This window comes from Brachycentrus maculatus, unplaced genomic scaffold (genome assembly GCF_059751285.1).
Source record: "Brachycentrus maculatus isolate JH-2025_06_01 unplaced genomic scaffold, ASM5975128v1 h1tg000092l, whole genome shotgun sequence".
NCBI lineage: Eukaryota > Metazoa > Arthropoda > Insecta > Trichoptera > Brachycentridae > Brachycentrus > Brachycentrus maculatus.
Window position 1 is genome coordinate 685,250 of NW_028280846.1, and position 17,299 is coordinate 702,548.

The window sequence follows — 17,299 nt, forward strand, 5'->3', positions numbered from 1 at the left end:
TTCATTATTATTTAAATTGGTAATAAAGAATTTTTAACATAAAATTGTATTTTATTCCTTTTTTTTACCAAGTAATTAAATTTTCTACTCCACCACCACTGAAATTAATCTTCCAAAATATACCAAAGGTAATTAATATTGTACTTTGAAATAGGGTTATGTATTTATTCCTTGCTGCTAATGATGGGGTGCAGAGTGTGGAGTGGAGTATGGAGTAAAGAGCAAGGATGCGGGAAAAGGTAGGTTGAATTCTTCGTAAAGCAGTTTTGATTAAATAAATTTAGCAGGTAACAAAAATTAATTTTAAAAACTTAGAAATGTAAACAATCACTTTATTCCTTCACAAAAAACATTTTATAATCTTATCCATATTTTATTTGTTAGTAAAAATCAAAGTTTTATTTAAATGAATACATTAAATACTTGTATTCCTTTAATCTTCAATGTACTCGAAAGGTTCCGGAGGCTCCGGTTCTTTGTCTTCTTCAGGTTTGGGGCCGAAGGCGGCAACGGGCTCCACCAAGACTTGGTCTCCGCCAGCATTGTGATGCAGCATTATAATTCCTCCTATTCCTACATCCTTCAAAGGGACGTACCCGGATCCTTCTACTATAGAAGTGACCTTGAGCTGTTGCCGCAGTATCCTCGCTGGATTATTAAGTATCTCAAATGTCGGTTCTGGCTCTTTCTTTTCTTTAGTCTCCTTGGTGTCTTTACCTTCTTTCTCTTCGGACGCTTCTTCTTTCTTATCTTTGGAGTCTTTGGACGTAGAAGCGTCATTCTTTAGTGAAATTAATGTTATGTTGGAATTACTTTTTTTATCTTTTTTGACTTCTTCCTCGTCCACTTCCATTTTAGATATACCGCTGGCAGATGAATCTGAAGCGTGGGCCCTTCTACGTGCGCGGTTGGCTGAAATACTCAGCACCGCTGTCGTGACACGTTCGCGCTCTTCGCGTTTCTTTTCTTCCAGAGGTGCCGGATATGCGTATAACGATGGTTTGGCATTAGATTTTAGGTCTAATTGTGGCATTTTTAGGTCCGAATTGAGAGCAATTAAGCAAGTCGGAGTAAAGGCTAAAGCGAGACAATGAGCGAGGGGGAACCAGTACCAGTACTGAGTAAATACTAGCATCCCCACGACAGCCACCATGTTGGTGTGTCCCGTGCGTGACATTAGAGATACTGTGACATTGCGGCCGCCGGCATCGATGATTCCTTGAGCTAAAATCGCCCCGTACTTCGCCATCACATCTTCGTGCTTATTTGATATGACCTGAGCATAAAGTTGGCGGAAGAATGTCACCTTAGGGCACGTCGCTTCAGTTTGTTGTATCAAAATCATAGCCGAAGCGATAAGAGCTCCCTGGCGAACGAAGTTAACCGGGTCGAACTTTAACATCGGTTCTAATAGAGCGATCGCCTCTCGCTGACCTGTTCCAGCGCAAGCTATTCCTAGAGCCATGGCTGCTCCGTACCTCACGTGAGGATTGTAAGATTCGGCCAACAGGGATACTACAGAGGGACACTGCTCGGGTGTACGGAACAGTAAGAAACCCAGACCAGTCACTGCCGCCCGGCGTACGTCATCGTTCACATCAGAAACAGCAACATGTAGGAGGGTCCTAATAGCTTGGTTATTGCCAGTACCGCAGTACGCAGTAGCCAAGGTATAACATCCGGCTCTCCTCAGCAGGGGATCCTTATCTCGCAACAACTGCTCTACCAGAGCATCGGCCTCCTCCAGCCTTCCGTACATAGTCAAAGCTATCCCCACAGCCAGCCCGCGCAGAATCTTTTCATGCTGAGTTTCTTGGGCGTAGGCTACCATATCCTCGATGGCAGCCGCATGCCGGGAACCCAACATGACCATTCCCATGGCCATGCCGGCCGCTTCGCCGGTCACCGCATCGTCCTGGTACAGGTTGAACTTGAGCTGCTCGTACACATCCTGGCGGTGCGTCCCCATGGCGGCCAGGCCGAGCCCCAGACACCCGCCGTGACGCACCATCTCGTTCTGGGCATCCTTGAGCTGCCCTAGCAAGTAATCTATGATGTTGGCTCCGTGGTTAGCGTGAATGAGTCCCAGAGCGTACAGGCCGCCGCCTTCCGAGTATCCGGAGGAGGGCCCCGCCTCCTTGGGGAGGTAGGACTGCATGAGGGCGAGGGACTCTGTCTCGTGTCCCCGGTGGATGACTCCCAGAGAAGCGGTGGCGGTCAGCTTGGCCCAGTTGGTCGCCCTGGCGAGCCATTCCAGGTTGTCTCTCAAGAACTGGTCGCTAGTAGTGCCGGAATGCATGAACGCATTAGCGATGACGGTTGCGGTGTGACAAATGGAAACGCGAATGGCGTCCTTGGTATTCTTGAGGATCAGCATATCGGCGTGATTGGACCTTATGAGGAATTGCAGCTGGAGGCCGATGGACACGTCTCCCCCGAGAATGGAGACCAGCTTTTCGAAGCGGCGCTGGTGCTCCTTCTCGTCTTCCGACAGGCTGTCCAGGTCCCGCTGGGCCGCCTTCTGGTCGGAGGCCGTGATGTTGGGCTCGGCGGGGGCCGCCGTGGCGGGCGAGTAGGGTCCCCCCTGTGGCTGCGGCTGGCCCCCGAGGGCGGCGGGCACGGGCGCCGTGCTGCGGAGCGCCTGCAGAACCTGTCCCAGGAACTGTTGGGTTGCCGAGTCGTACAGATCGAACGCTATCTGATACGCCATGAGAACAGACTCTTGGGAGCTCCTCGTTAGTTTCTCTAGTATTTCCGCAACAGCCAGAGGGTCTTCTAAGAAAATGAGGCACTGGCACATATTGACATAGTCCGGAGTGGCCAAGCCTCGGTAGAGCCCGACCAGCGAGCGCAGTACGGTGTTGCGGAAACCTCTATTTTGCAGGAGACTCATGGCAACGGTAAACGCGTACAAGAGCATTCCCGAGACATCATCAGATTGAGTGATGGCAGCTTCGAATACATCCATCCGCCTAGTCTCCAGGGCGAGCCCGAGGACCTGCCTGTACTGTCCGTCTACCAGACATCTCTGGAACATGCGATTTACTATAGCAACCAGCTTGCTGTCGATGGGCTTCGAGAAGTCGGGATAAGAAGCTTTCCTCTTTTGTATGTAAAAGTCGATACATTTTGCGATTGTCGTATCTACATATTCGTTTCGAGCATTCACATCGAACAAATCTCCAGCGCGAAGAGCGTAAGTGAAGGAATCGTGAAATGACCCGAGATGGTAATACACTTTACTTGCCACTAATGCGGCCAGTTTGTGATGGGTGAACAGCTGGTCATCATACAGCATTTCGATCTTCTCGATCGATTCAGATATCTCGGGCCAAAACTCGTCCACGATGACATCGAGCTTTTTTAGTGCGAAGACCCTTAGTTCATATGTCGGTTCATCCAACAGGGATATAATCCCCGCTGCCGATGTAATGTTCATTTTTCAAATAATTCTAAACAATATCTCACAAGTAAAAATATGATTCACTAAATACTGATCACTCTTTGAACATTTCGATAATATTATTCAAGGAAGAGATTCAGACAACGAAATGACACAGACAGAAATTGCTTGACAAAAGCTGCTTGCCGTAGACAATAAATACATTTTTGAAATTCATGCTTGACATAGACTCGCATGAAAATTAGTTGCGTGAGTACTGGATTGTTTTCAAACATCTTTTCACATGCGTACCTACCCCAGATATTTAATCAACCAAAATGTTATTTTGAAACGAAAATAACGGAATAAATTAGGTAAAAAAATGTTTCATACATAAATATATCCCACGTGATCTAACCACCAGCTGTGAACGTATTATTTATTTATTTGAACTTCATGTACAGAAAAAAATTAGTACGTTGGTGGGCTTATTGCTAGAAAGCAATATCTTCCAACCATGCTCCTATATACATTATCCAAGTACTTTCTAGATCATATGTTTGTTCTCTATTTTAAGAAATGATTCTCGCATGGATAGCCAGGCACACGGGAAAACAAGACAATAAGAGAGCGGATTGTTTAGCAAAGGAAGCGCGTCAAAGTGGTCCTACTAAACTTACCCGTTCTACGATGGTCGACTTAATCTTAATGTAGACATATATCAATCTGGGAAAACACTGGGAGCAGTCCAAACAGCATCGAGGAGCATATTACGCCAGCATTCAAGTTAATATCCCACTCAAACCATGGTACGGGAATTTATCTTTGTCTCTCCATCTCGATATTATGTCGCCTAAGGTCTAGGCACTGCTCACCGCCTGTGCATCTCTATAAGATAAAGTGTGTTATATCATCATATTGTGAATTTGAAAAAGATTTAGGGGAAGTAAACCACATATTTTTTAAGAGTCTGCTAACAACAGAGAAGAAGAACTTTCTAAATAGCTTAACACAGACAGGAATTCAACTTCCCACCCTTCTTTCTGAACCTAATTCTAGAATTATAATCTAAATTTCTAAAATAACAAATCGAAACGCATTAAAACTATGAAACTTTTGTGAATTGTTATTATTATTTTGTTTGTGAATAAAAATAAGTCTTGACACTGAGAAAAACATGCTCTCACTAGGTGACTGAGAAATAAAATAATAATAATAATAAAGCCTCTATTTAGATTCTTGTCTACAGGTAGGAGGGTAAGGATAGGGAAGATAGACTTGGATAATTATAAATACCCATGTTAGCGACGTCACTGTAGAAATATAAAAGTGTAGATAAATGTTATCTAGGCATGCCCTTGCGGCCCTAAAAAGGGCCATTCTCATAATGTTTCTTTAGAATTAGACTTGATGTTTAGAATAGAAATAACTCGTACTATATTTTGTATTATCACCTCGTGCCAGTGACCAATTAAGAAATATTGTCCATGTATGGTACCATCCGAGGGATATTTTAGTTATGATTATTTATATTATTTCTGTGTAATCTGTTTGTAATATTGATGTTATGAAACGAAGCTACTCTCACGGAGATGTTGTCCGTATGGAGATTGCTACCATCTGAGCTCGGGAAAGGGGCGTAGCTCTCACTATTTACGTCGCGGCCAGTTCAGGTCCACGAGAAAGTAGTGAGGGCGCCCGCAATTGTCCATGCGGAAGCATACCCGCTGAGTAGCTTTGTAAACGGTTTATAATGAGCACCATTTATCTAATAAAGTTAAGTCAGTAAGCACTTGTCAGTTTGTATTTGTACCACCTTCCCTCATCGATTTCGACCGGCGCCTCATCAAGCGGTACTTACGCCACCGTTAAACCGTCGGGACTTGCCCCCTTCATGCGCCGCAGAAAAGACCACCACCTATACAGATCTAGTCTTGTACGGATGGAAAACGTCTCGTACAACCCAGACTCGTCGGAAATAAATATTTATTGAATTCATTTTGTAATTGACGGCAATCCCTAGCGCTAGTTTTGCAGTCAAGCGTCTACCCGACTATTCTACGGCACCTGTCAAATGGTTAACTGTGTAGCATAAAATAGATACTAGGTGAATAATATTTTTTCTAAGTATATACATACATATTCCTAAATTTTGCTGTTTAGATAAGACGCGCGTTTCCCCAGTTGCATACATGATTGGTCACTGATTATTTCATGTTCTCGAACGAGATCGTAAACATAATATGTCAAAATGTTTTTTTGTCTATGGTCTGATAACTTTTTCTATGCTATAGTCTAAATTTTTCTTGCGACGGCTTTTCTCGTTCAATCATATTTATTAACGATTTATCAAATTCAAGTGCCACAGAAATGACTACAAAGGGCAGAATAATTTTAAATCTGCTCAGAAAATTTTCCCAGCAAAATGTCCCACCCAAAACAAGCTCTCCTAATACCTCAGCTGGTGGCGCTGCAGCAGGAATTCCCAGTGTTCCTGGGTTATCCGAGAAAGTTTTAACAAATCCAAAAGAACCCGTGGGCCCCGGAGTGGAACCTTCTAAATCTGGAAATTACAAAGTCCCTGAATATTTCTGTTACAATGCAATGAGCTATTATGAAGCGGAGATTGAAATGAGCAAATATCGACTCCCACAACCCTCAGCGAAAGCCAACTAGTGCAATTATAATTAAATAGACGTAGTAAGGGTATATGTAAATTATTACTCAATAAATGTAAATTATTAAAATAAAACAACGTTCGTTTTCTTCATCATCTATTTACAGTCTCATACCATAAAAAAACTAACAAATCCAATAAAACTGTAACATGAAAAAAATATATATAAATGCAACTGAAATCGAATGGTTTCAAAACACGTCTTCAAACTTTGTCCTTAGGTTCGTTTCTAATGAGTTCTACAGTACAGAAAAACGAGGGATATGATTACATAACCGTAATTTCATATCCATTAAACTTTTATTATATTGTACTAATACTAAATTGATCAGGAGAATTAAGCTTGACTGTCTGCTAAATCCGTTGCATTCTCGGTAGTGGATGGCGCAAAACCAGCCGGAGAAGTTTGCATCTCCTGATCTAAATATTACTTCTTTTTCGTGAGCTTCTCGGAGAGGTCATCGAAGCTAGGGTCCTGCAGGTTGATCATAAGGCCATTGCCGGGGAGGAACACCCTGTTCTGCGATTGCGCGATCATCCTTGAGATGCTCTGCGCGGCGCGGATCTTCCGGAGCTTGAGGTAACCGGGGTTCATTCCCATGGCCTTTCCCAACATCTCCGCGGCCTCTGCTTCTCCCTCGGCCTGGACTATCTTCTGCTGCCGCTCCTGCTTGGCGCGCTCCACTACGAAGGCCGCCCTCTGCGCCTCCTGCTGCGCGACTTGCTTGGCTTCCACAGCCGCCGTGTACTCCTTGCCAAAACTCAGTTCCGTCAGCGACACGTCATCCAAGATAATATTGAAATCAGCCGCTCTCTCTACTAACTCTCTCCTTATCAGAAGTGATACCTGCTGTCGCTGGGTTATTAACTGCGACGCATTGAACTTTGCTACGACACTTTTCAAGACTTCGTTACAAATAGACGGGAGGACTTTTTCGTCGTAGTCTAATCCTAGTTGCCTGTACATAGATGGGAGGGAATTAGCATCAGGGCGAGAGAGGACTCTCAACGAAATGTTAACCATTTGTAAATCCTTCGATCCCGAAGGAGATGATATTTTTCGGGGCCTAGAGCGGATATCATATATTATTGGGTACTGGAACCACGGAATTCGAAAATGCAATCCTTCTGCCATAATTTCTTTCTGAATACCTCCGATACGGCTGAACATAATGGCTCTGTGGCCACCCTCGACGGTGTACATGGATTGGGATATTCCGTACACTGCTGCTCCTCCAATAGCCAGAAGTTTCAATCCAATCCCAAGTCCCGGGGGTCCACCTTTGGCAAACTTCCCCGCCATATCATTTAGAGTACTTTGAGCCATTTTCAATTATTATTCAATATCACACAAAATAACGCAACCGGCGACAGAAATTTACATAGACTTCGGAAGAATTGAGAAAACGCATGTGTTCCGCCATTGCCGCCAACTTGAGAATATTATTGATCGGAGTTGTCAGTCGAAACCATGTAAAAATTGGGTAAGCACTACGCAAAAATTTGAAAAATGTTAGGTAGTGTAACCAGTTTAGAACACAAAACAAGATTATGTTTATATATAAATATGTATTATAAAAGTTAAAAATATATGATTAATTTATATTTTATTACAATTATGATTTAGCGTGGAGTTTCATTGACTCCTATCAATAATGGTAGTATCGGTATCAGCTGAAAATTATCATATATTTTAAAAACGTAAGTATACATTTCATAGTTATTATTGTTCATACAATAAATTCCTCATGTCCCATTCCTGCAACTATCAATTCTTAAATTTTTCGATTATTTTTAAATTTTTGGAACCGCGGAATACCAGATTCCAGAACTTTTCCACCGAGAGTCCATAATGGTATGTAGTGGAATAGTTAATCCGAAGAATGAAGGAATATTATATTATTAAAGAAAACACCAATTGAATTTATTTTTGTGACTACTAGTTTCGGAAGCTAAGATGGAAATCTTCAGCTGAGTTTGCATTTAGACCTGAAGATGGAAGCTTAGCTTCCGAAACTAGTCACAAAAATAAACTCATGTGGTAAAAAAAACAAGTGTTTTCTTTAATAATATCATCATGTCTTACCACAAAGTAAATGCCGAAACAATAAATAAAATAAGGAATATATTATAAGTTGAGCCCTTAGTCATATGGAACATGATTTAAAAGTACAATAAAGGTACTCGCCATTATTACCCTGCCTTCATGTTATTAATGGTCAAGTTAATACTGTATTGAAGAGGCGCAATGCCTACATCATTGGGCGTGGATAAGTGTCGTGGTAAAATAATATTCCCATTTTTTTAGGTTTAGAAATTATTGTTACCGATTGATTTTACGGTTTTAAAAAATATATTGTTTTCATCCCATTTTCAGTTTATTTTTTTCCGATTTTATTCATATTTTTCTTTTTGGTAATTACCTTTTGTGTAAAAATAATTCATTATAATTATTACGTTTTACTCCTAAATTAATCAATGACCATTTCTAGAAATCCTCCCTACTTACCATTCTAATCTCACGGCAGTCTATCTACTTTGGTAGTTTACTTCTCTGGGGTTCTTGTCGTCGGTTTACCTTGGCGAATGAGCTTTGAATGGGAAAATATCTTATTTACTGTATACAATAGCAACATGTAAATCGTTCCTCAATTCAAGTTTCACGGAAGTGCTCGTAATAAAGCACATTCTTTATTTAAACGGTAAGTACGGCGTTCCATAAAAAGTTTTTTTTTTGCACGCACTTATTAAACATGTATGTGTTATTTTGTCATTTTTACTGCTAGATGTATATGCATGCTTCAAATTATGCTGATTGGAGGTGTTTATCAGTTTAGTGGATTTATTTGCAATGTTGACATTATTTATCCATTTGCCGGGCGATAGCCGCTAAATCTCGCTTTCTAGCGTCACGGAGCAGTTGGCCGACATCTCCGCCGCGTTCATTTTGTTGTTAGATATGGCGTAATGGTTGGCCAAATTCAACTGGTTATACTTTTAACGGTGTGCAAGATTATATTTCGCCCATTTATGTTATTTTCGTCAAATTAAAACGTGCTTTTACTAGTAGTGTGTTGTTATACGATGTAGAATCGGTGTGACGATTGTGTATCAATAGGTGTCAACTTTTACAAAGGCGCGAAAAAAATGTTAATATTATTATTTAAGCAACTAATTATCATTTTTGAAGAATATCCCTCGTGCTGTGCGTTAAACAATCAATGATACAAATTACCGACATAAATTTGTCATTTTTATAACTAAATATTTGACAGTTCGGTTTTATTATGTCTGACTCCGACATTCCTCTTCACGAATATCTCAAAGAAGTTGTAGGTTATTTGCATATTCTCGGGAAAAATATTCAAAAGAGAACACAGTTCTTAATAGAAAACAAAATAAATAAAAAGTATCTCAGCACTCCAGAAAATGTGCAGAAAACATCTGATAAAATTAACTTGATTTGTACATTATCAAAAGCTTCCATTGACAAAGTTCAGGATTCCTTAAAAAAAGCTGTAGATACCTATCTTCTTAAGGCTTCCAAGGAATCTTCTGGAAAATCATCTCTTACGAGTGAGGAGTCTTGTTCTCTCGGTAAATCATCTCATACGAGTAAGGATAATAAAGTTCAGTTACCCACATCTTCCAAATTGAGTTCAAGTCACAGAGCTACGGAAAAGGCCGAATCTACTAAAGAAACAAGTGTTCTCCCCAAAGTTTCCAAGTCGGTTACCGCAACATCCTCAAAATATGAAGACAAATCCAATTTGATCAAATTCAAACACAATGGTGAAACTATTTTTATACCTATCGATATTGATATGGACAAATATATATATTGTTCCGTTAACATTGTTCCATTTCCAAATATTTATTTTGAGAAGTACAAAACGATCGAAACTGAAAATGTTACTGAACATGATTATTCACAAAATAGATCGAGAACAAAAAAACAAAGAAAACAACCTCACTCCAAACGAAAAAAGTCTCCTAGCATACAAAAAGATAACAAGTATAATTTAAGCTATAAATCTGGGACAGAAGAAGCGCACAATAAAAGTACCCAAGATTTGTCTTTGAATAAATCTGCGGAGAAACCGCCTACACACAAAGGATCTGACTCGGATAAATTAAAAACCAAGAAATTCAGACGGGTTCGTGTCCTAAATTCTAGTGATTCGGATGAAGATCCCTCTTCCCAGTGTTTAAGACATAATAAAAAGAGTGAATCGTCTTCTAGTTTGACTATAAATGATGATAATGAAAGTAAGGTGCAAGTAGATAGATCAATAACCAAAGATTCACGGGACCAATGTGTCGAAAAGCCTACATCGCCTAGCGATGGAGCTTCTGAACGACTGGATGCTTCGGAAAGTCAGGATAGGGACCAGACGCTTTCAAAAGATATAAAAACAACTTCCAAAGACAAATGTAAAGTCGAGAATGATGTTAAAGATAATGAATTTCACGAAGAATCTGCAGCTTTGGTCAAAGTTGTTGAAAGTGAAACTATTACAAATCTTGATACTGATCAAATAGACTGTATCGTTTCGTCTCCGAGTTCTTCGCCAAAATCAAAAGGTGTTGAAGTTTCTGGTGATGATGTATCGTGTACTGCTCAAACGGAAGATAAATCTCCTCCGCAAACTGAGTGTGTCGATGAAGTGGGTGTAAATTCTCTTGACGAAGCAGATAATGATTCACAAGTGTGTGTGGTGAACAAAGGCACGGATGAAAATGTATCTGATTCTGAAGTGTCTGCTGCTAAAATAGGAAACAATTCTACTGTAGACACTTATGACAAAGCCATAGATGACAAGATATCTGATGATGTGAGTACTGCCGGAACCGGAAATAATTGTGCTGTTGAGCCTGAAGAAAATTGTGAAAATTCACCCACATTGGATGAGAAAGTATGTAAAACTGATTTGAATAAGAAACAAGAAAAAGAAATTCTAGTCGATCCGAATGAAAACATTCAAAAAGTTGATCAAACAGAGTCTGAAAATGTATGTGGAAATAAAGCAGATGACCTCGAAGAGGTTAATGGTAGTAATATCACGGATAGCAAGCCGGTAATACGCTGTGTAAATATTGCCAACCTTCTAGCTGAAAAAACTGCCGAACGGAAAATTGAGGTTGAAACTCCAGCGAAAAAACAAATCAAACAAAAAACAGTACACAGGCCTCGTAAAGTTGTCACTTTTCTTGATGAGCCCATTGAAATATTTAGTTCTCCCGAGAAAAGTGACACTCTCTCCAAAAAAGTTAAAAGCCGTCCTTCCATTTTGCTCAATGAAACACCAAGCCCGAGGATTTTAAATTTCGAACTCGCCGGTAATACCAAAGACGTCTCTTCGGAGTCAGATTCCGACGTTTCTAGCACGACAAAGAAATTATTGAAATGTATAAAGTCCGACATATTAGGAGGACGGTGCAAGGCATTAGTTGACATTGCCAGAGAGCCCTCGTTGTCTATGCCTTCTGCCAAGCTACTAGACCAATATGGAATCAACAAGGTTTACAGTGTTGGAGGGGAAATATCTTATGATAAGTTTAAAACGGTAGAAAAAGAATTGAATGAAGACGCCAAGCGTGCCGTGTTAAATTCCAGTTCATCGGGGAGCGAGGATGAGCAATCCAGCCTTAAGTTAAAAAGAAAGAAGCGCAATATCGAATCGGGCAGTAGCTCGATCAGCGATGTTAGGAACTCCACCGAGCATAAAAGGAAAAAGAAAAAGTTCAGTAAAAAGCGGCATAAGAAAAGTGAACCGTCTGATTCCGAGGCCGAGATAGACAGCCTGATTTCACTGCCCAAAAATAGAAAGGAAAAGTCCCGTCGACAATCTAGCGCAGAGTCCGGGGAAGAAGGCAAGATTCCGGATGAAAATAATGGTGATAGTGATGAGGTTAGTTTACGCGATCTGAGAAATACAATAGGAGGAGATTAAAGTTACATCACATGAGGGGAATAATTATTGAGTTGACATTATATACCTTTGTAAAGTGTTATTTTAATTGACCAGTAAATAAATATATTATATCATTCATGTGATGCTGTCTTTTTTCTCTTTGTTTTGTATTCTAAGGGAATTATTTTGGAAATTTAGTTTTTATGTTTGACCAAGTATGTATAAGTATAGCATTGTCACAAAACATTTAAAAAAAAAATCAAGAATGAATAAAATGAAAAGTTACTCATTTGTACATACTTCTGATTTTTTTAAAGTTTTCAGATGCATATTGTAATTCTTTTTGCGGACCCTATCTGCACCAAGTGGTGCATAGGGCACCGAATTGAATTGTTGCGGTGTTAACTCGATCATGTATTTATGAAAGCAAGGTGATTAGTCCTGGACTCCAGTTCCGCGGATACAGGAGTGGAATATGTTTGACAAGATGCATTTGTCATAGGTGAAGGAAATTATTACTATATGGGAAAGAAAATGTTGTAGGAATAGTACTACAGGAGAGGAAAAGGGAAATAGCAACAATGGCTAGAACATTTTCGGTTGCATATGACGTATTCCACTATGACGTCTTGGCTGACTTGGTCTAAACTAATTCCACTATGACGACTTGGCTGACTTGGTCTAACTAATTCTTCTATGACGACATGTCTCGACGTATTATGGTGGAGACTGACCGGAGCATTTCATCGTAACGTAACATGTTACGATGCGAGCATTCAGACAGTCAGTACAGCGAGCCTGCACGCCGCTTGTTCCGAACGCTCCATCCGAAGTCGGATGCAATTTTAGGTCAGTACCAAGGTTGCCAATCTAAGGGAAATTCCCCAAACTGCGGGGAATATTTTTTTCTTCATCTGGAGTAAGCTGTAATTTATTAAAATCACAGAACCAAGAATCACGTCTTCGTCGTCCGACATTTTAACTACAAATGCAAAGATTCATACAGATTTTGGGTTATTGATTCCATACAGATTTCTAGATAAATCCAGATTTTTTGGTTTGGCATATGGCAACACTGAGCACAAGACCACAAGCGAGCAGTTGTATTCTAAACGAGCGCTTATCGCGGTCAGTCAGCAATGCCGTAACGTTGTAACGTAACATGCTCGCCGCGAACGATGTTACGACATTACGTTACGACGAAATGCTCCGGTCAGTCTCCACCATTAGGATAAATAGCAATCCTAACTCGTATTGTAACAGTAGTAAAAAGAAAATATTTACTCTATCTGATGACGGAGTAATTTTTTTAATAAATGAACATAAGTACAATATATATAAAACTTAAACTGTATCCCAACAACCACAGTTAATATTTTAGTTGCATAATGTGAGATGAAATTGGTTGTTTTATTAGATGGGTCGCAGCTTGAGACTGAAGGGCCGCTCTGAGCAGGCGGCATCTTCCCAGCAATCTATGAAAGATAGGTAATCATATAATTTATTCAAACATATTATTTACTAACTATCAAAATTGATAGCATAGACAAAAAACAATGTATTCAATAGAACCTCGCTAATTTGAATCCCAAAAAATGCACCCAGATTAATGTTGGGCAGATATGTAACAATTGCACATAATTAATTCTTAAATATTCTAGAACCGAATAGTGGTGAATCAAGAAAGGACACAGAGGCATAAGGAAGTCTTTACAAAACAAGCGATATGGACCACTTTTCAGGCTCCTGACTCATTGACAGAGAAATTAGAAGCATATAAAAACGATGGGCATTTTGTGTTTAACAAGCGCCAGTTTTCTTAGGTTGTCCCAATAAAAATCAAGACTTCGGTTGTTAACTCTGAGGGTGGGTTGGTTAAACAAATTGAAAAACATTGAAAAGAAAACTTGTACCTTGACTGGCTTTGATAATAAAAACAGATTTTGCTAAAAATACTGAAATCTAGTCATCCTTATTTTTTTATAGTAGTCTGCAGATAAAATGAAATCCTTAATAAAATAACACACGGAATGTAGGTATCCCTCCACTTTCTCTTTGCCAGTATCTTTAACAGATAACTACATAAAAATCTGCTAGATTCTGTATTAGAAATTTACTTAGACAGTAGAGGAAACAACGTAATAAGGAATAGAAAAGTAATCTTTGTAAGTAAATGTTTGGAAATCAGAAACAACAGGTAAAATAAATGTGTGTGAGGAGATAATTATATATAGAGGAAGTAGGAATGAAAGTTTGTGTTAGATTTAAAAATGAAATCTCTATGGTTTTAATCAGTAAATTAATTCATTTAACATTCTTTATTTTACAAGTAAAAACAAAGTGGTTTCTGATTTATTTTTATACATAAAATTCTGGTATATTGCCTGTTCATAAAGTATCCAACCTTATTTTTTTCACAAAAATGAATATAATGTGGAATATACTATTCATATATAACATGTAGTGTACCTTCATGCACGTATGTGAATTTTTGAAGACCAAAGAAAGCATTAGTCGCGTACAATTAGCCCGTGAATGAGTATTTGTAAACAATGCTCATTACATTACTTCATAAGAAATCACAAAAATACAATATTGCGCCAAAATCGTCATAAGCTTAAAAAATCCTAAAAAAATAATATTCAGTTGGCTTTTGCACATGATGCCATGAGTATATACAAATTACGGAGTAGTACAATCGGTATTAATTTAAAATCAAACAGATTTTTTTGAGTCTACTAAGTTGTACTTTTATTAACAAAAACACAAAAAAATTATATTGTGACAATTGTTTCGCCTTGTTAGGGCATTTTCAAACGAATGTCTAACAAGATAATGCCCTAACAAGGCGAAATAACTGTCACAATATTATATTTTTTATGTGTTTTTTTAATAAAATACAACTTAGTAGACTCAAAAAATCTATGTTTGATTTTAAATTAATACATAAATTAAAATGGAGTTCTACAAATTACACGCCAAATCAATAAATAGTACAATCGGTTAAAAGGTGGTCAGTGTGGATCGACTTGGCTCATCAAGTTAAAATGATGAAGTCCCTGGCTGATAAATTCTGGTCTGATAACATTACTTTTAAAGTGAGAGATTCATCTTGTGAAGATTATCCACCAAATTCACGGCGAATCTGGTAATAGTGGAATAGCAGCATCTCCATTGGTGAGACTTACTCCACAGGATTCCGCTGATAGCTATTTTATGGTCATCTAGTGATGGCATCTATGCTCCAGCACCGATCTGTCTGACCTGAATTTTGATTTTGGGATAGGTTATGAGCAGTGGCGTGCACAGAAAAATAATTAGGGTAGGTAGTTAGGTAAACTAGGTACTCCTTACTAGCTAGGCAGTAGAGGTAGGTAGTAAAGTAAGCTGGTACTACTTTGTAAGGTAGGATAGGTACTGGTTGTGTTTTTATGTCACGCAGGTAAGTTAAGATAGGCACTGCTTTTCTGCTTATATGGAAGGCATGGCCCTGGTAATGAGGATACTCATCTTTAGTCCTTTGTTACTTATCTCAATTTCAAAAATAATGGTCAGATACTTTTTGAGCAGAAGGTAGTATTTGTGTCTCATTCTTTGGCCTTTCGAATAATGGCTTAATGTAGAATCTATTGTGTCCAGTTTAATCACCGCTTTTATTTAGAAAAACACCTTTTAATTGGACGCATGTCTTCTGTTAAATGTGTAGTTTTTATTGTAAATTATTTTTCCTCTATTTTAGTAAAAGTTTTGTTTTTTTTTTTAATTTCTTAATTAAATCTACACATTTGTAGAAATACATCTTAACATAAAATAATATTACGAGGTTAGTTATTTAGCACAGTTGTTAAAGATTGAAATGAAAATAATAGATTACTTATTGATTCCATATTTGTACTGAAAAATGTATTATTCATTCCATTTTTGTTTTGTATTTGCGTTAAATGTGTATTTTCATACAATTCTGAGATAATTTTGTTTGCTTACGCTTCAGCCATCCTAAATTTGTCCCATTTAAGTGAAATCTTTAAAAAAAAGTGCTACACTAGACATGCCGACATATGTAATAACTAGTAGGTACAAACTAATAAATGACCCTGGTTATTTCACCAAAATCAATATTTTACATACTACACATATTTTTTTTTTAATATGCTGTATTTATTTGTGCAGTCAAAACGACTGCTAAATGTCTATGATATTGTATTGTAAAAAAGTTTTTTTTGACAGTTTGAAATACTAATAAAGGCTTTATTTCTTTTACTATTCCGATTTTGGATATGGATGAACTGATAAAATTAGATTCTTTATTTTACTGATAAATGTACGTAACAGTATGTAATTCAAAGGATAACCAAATATTTAATCTATTTGGCTCCCTACTGTATAAAATAAATTTAGCTTAAGAACCCAGGTTGAGAATGATAAAAATGCCCTGAAAAAGACGTTGCAAAGAAAGTGAGTGAAAGATTGAATGTAAAGAATATGGATATGAATGTAGACGATACCTGCAAACACATCATGTATGTATGAGTCGGCAAAGAGTGTGTGTGGAGTTGCGATCCAAGGTAAAAAAAAAGGAGATGCATGGTGGGATGAGGGCATAAAAAAACTTAAAATATGTTATCAGTTAACGATGTTAGGAGTGAACTTTTTAAAATAATGAAAGATCGGTATAAAGAATGTAAGAGAATCGTAAAAATGCGAGTGAAAGAACGGAAAGATCGTCTTAAGAGAGAAAAAGGTATGAAAATGTCAACCGACTTTCAAGAAAACATTAAGCTTTTCTTGAAAGTGGATTAAACAAAAAACGAGACTGAAAATGGAGGTATGAAGGTTATCAAATTAAATGATGGTAAAATAATGTAAGTCATTTCAGATTCTTCTTGATCTTTTGATAATGTTTTGTTTTATTACTAGGAGTGATTCTGACGCTTCAGCATCTGCAGGCAAAGCGGGCGGGTCTACCAAGAAGCCTAAAGAGGATACTCCTCTCCTGGATACCCTTATGAACGGCGATAGTAAGGATAAAAGCACCAGCGAACTAGAACCTTCCAGTGGTAATTCTTAAAATTGTATTATTTAAAGGGATAACGCAAAGCTTGTCCGCAAGTAGGAGGGAGGTGTGGAAAAGGAAGGTCTGAAAAGTGCATCACAACTCCAGGACTAATATTCCATGAATATTTCTTGGATTTTGCTTTTTGTAAAATAGTTATGAATAAATTTAATAAGATTATTCACCCACATATGTGGCATTTAATGTTAAAGCTTCACTAAGGTCTGAGCAAATCAATAGTATCAAACCCAAAACGGATTTTAAATCCTCAG

General features: G+C 38.4%; 4 protein-coding genes across 9 annotated transcripts in view; 2 read left to right on the plus strand and 2 right to left on the minus strand.

Annotated features, from left to right (window-relative positions):
* Nucleotides 1–318: 318 nt before the first annotated feature.
* On the minus strand, nt 319–3,605 carry Rpn2 (Regulatory particle non-ATPase 2). The gene has a single exon (XM_088258267.1). The coding sequence runs from the start codon at nt 3,437–3,439 to the stop codon at nt 434–436; it is 3,006 nt and encodes a 1,001-aa protein (XP_088114393.1). The 5' UTR covers nt 3,440–3,605; the 3' UTR covers nt 319–433.
* Nucleotides 3,606–5,656: 2,051 nt separating this feature from the next.
* NdufV3 (NADH:ubiquinone oxidoreductase subunit V3) lies at nt 5,657–6,134 on the plus strand. The gene has a single exon (XM_088258313.1). It carries the CDS (start codon nt 5,753–5,755, stop codon nt 6,056–6,058), a length of 306 nt encoding a protein of 101 aa, XP_088114439.1. The 5' UTR covers nt 5,657–5,752; the 3' UTR covers nt 6,059–6,134.
* Nucleotides 6,135–6,143: 9 nt separating this feature from the next.
* Phb2 (prohibitin 2) lies at nt 6,144–7,495 on the minus strand. The gene has a single exon (XM_088258312.1). It carries the CDS (start codon nt 7,384–7,386, stop codon nt 6,487–6,489), a length of 900 nt encoding a protein of 299 aa, XP_088114438.1. The 5' UTR covers nt 7,387–7,495; the 3' UTR covers nt 6,144–6,486.
* Nucleotides 7,496–8,566: 1,071 nt separating this feature from the next.
* The window catches only part of XNP (ATRX chromatin remodeler XNP), a 33,585-nt gene continuing 24,852 nt past the window's right edge, over nt 8,567–17,299 (plus strand). For 3 of the 6 annotated variants that reach the window (XM_088258268.1, XM_088258269.1, XM_088258270.1), the window contains exons 1-3: nt 9,003–11,971; nt 13,392–13,462; nt 16,892–17,031. In XM_088258268.1, the coding sequence (XP_088114394.1) occupies nt 9,347–11,971; nt 13,392–13,462; nt 16,892–17,031 (2,836 nt within the window). In that variant the 5' untranslated portion in view covers nt 9,003–9,346. Of the gene's footprint in view, nt 8,762–9,002; nt 11,972–13,391; nt 13,463–13,635; nt 13,841–16,891; nt 17,032–17,299 lie in introns of those variants that run through there. The other 3 variants (XM_088258273.1, XM_088258271.1, XM_088258272.1) reach the window with 3 other exon arrangements.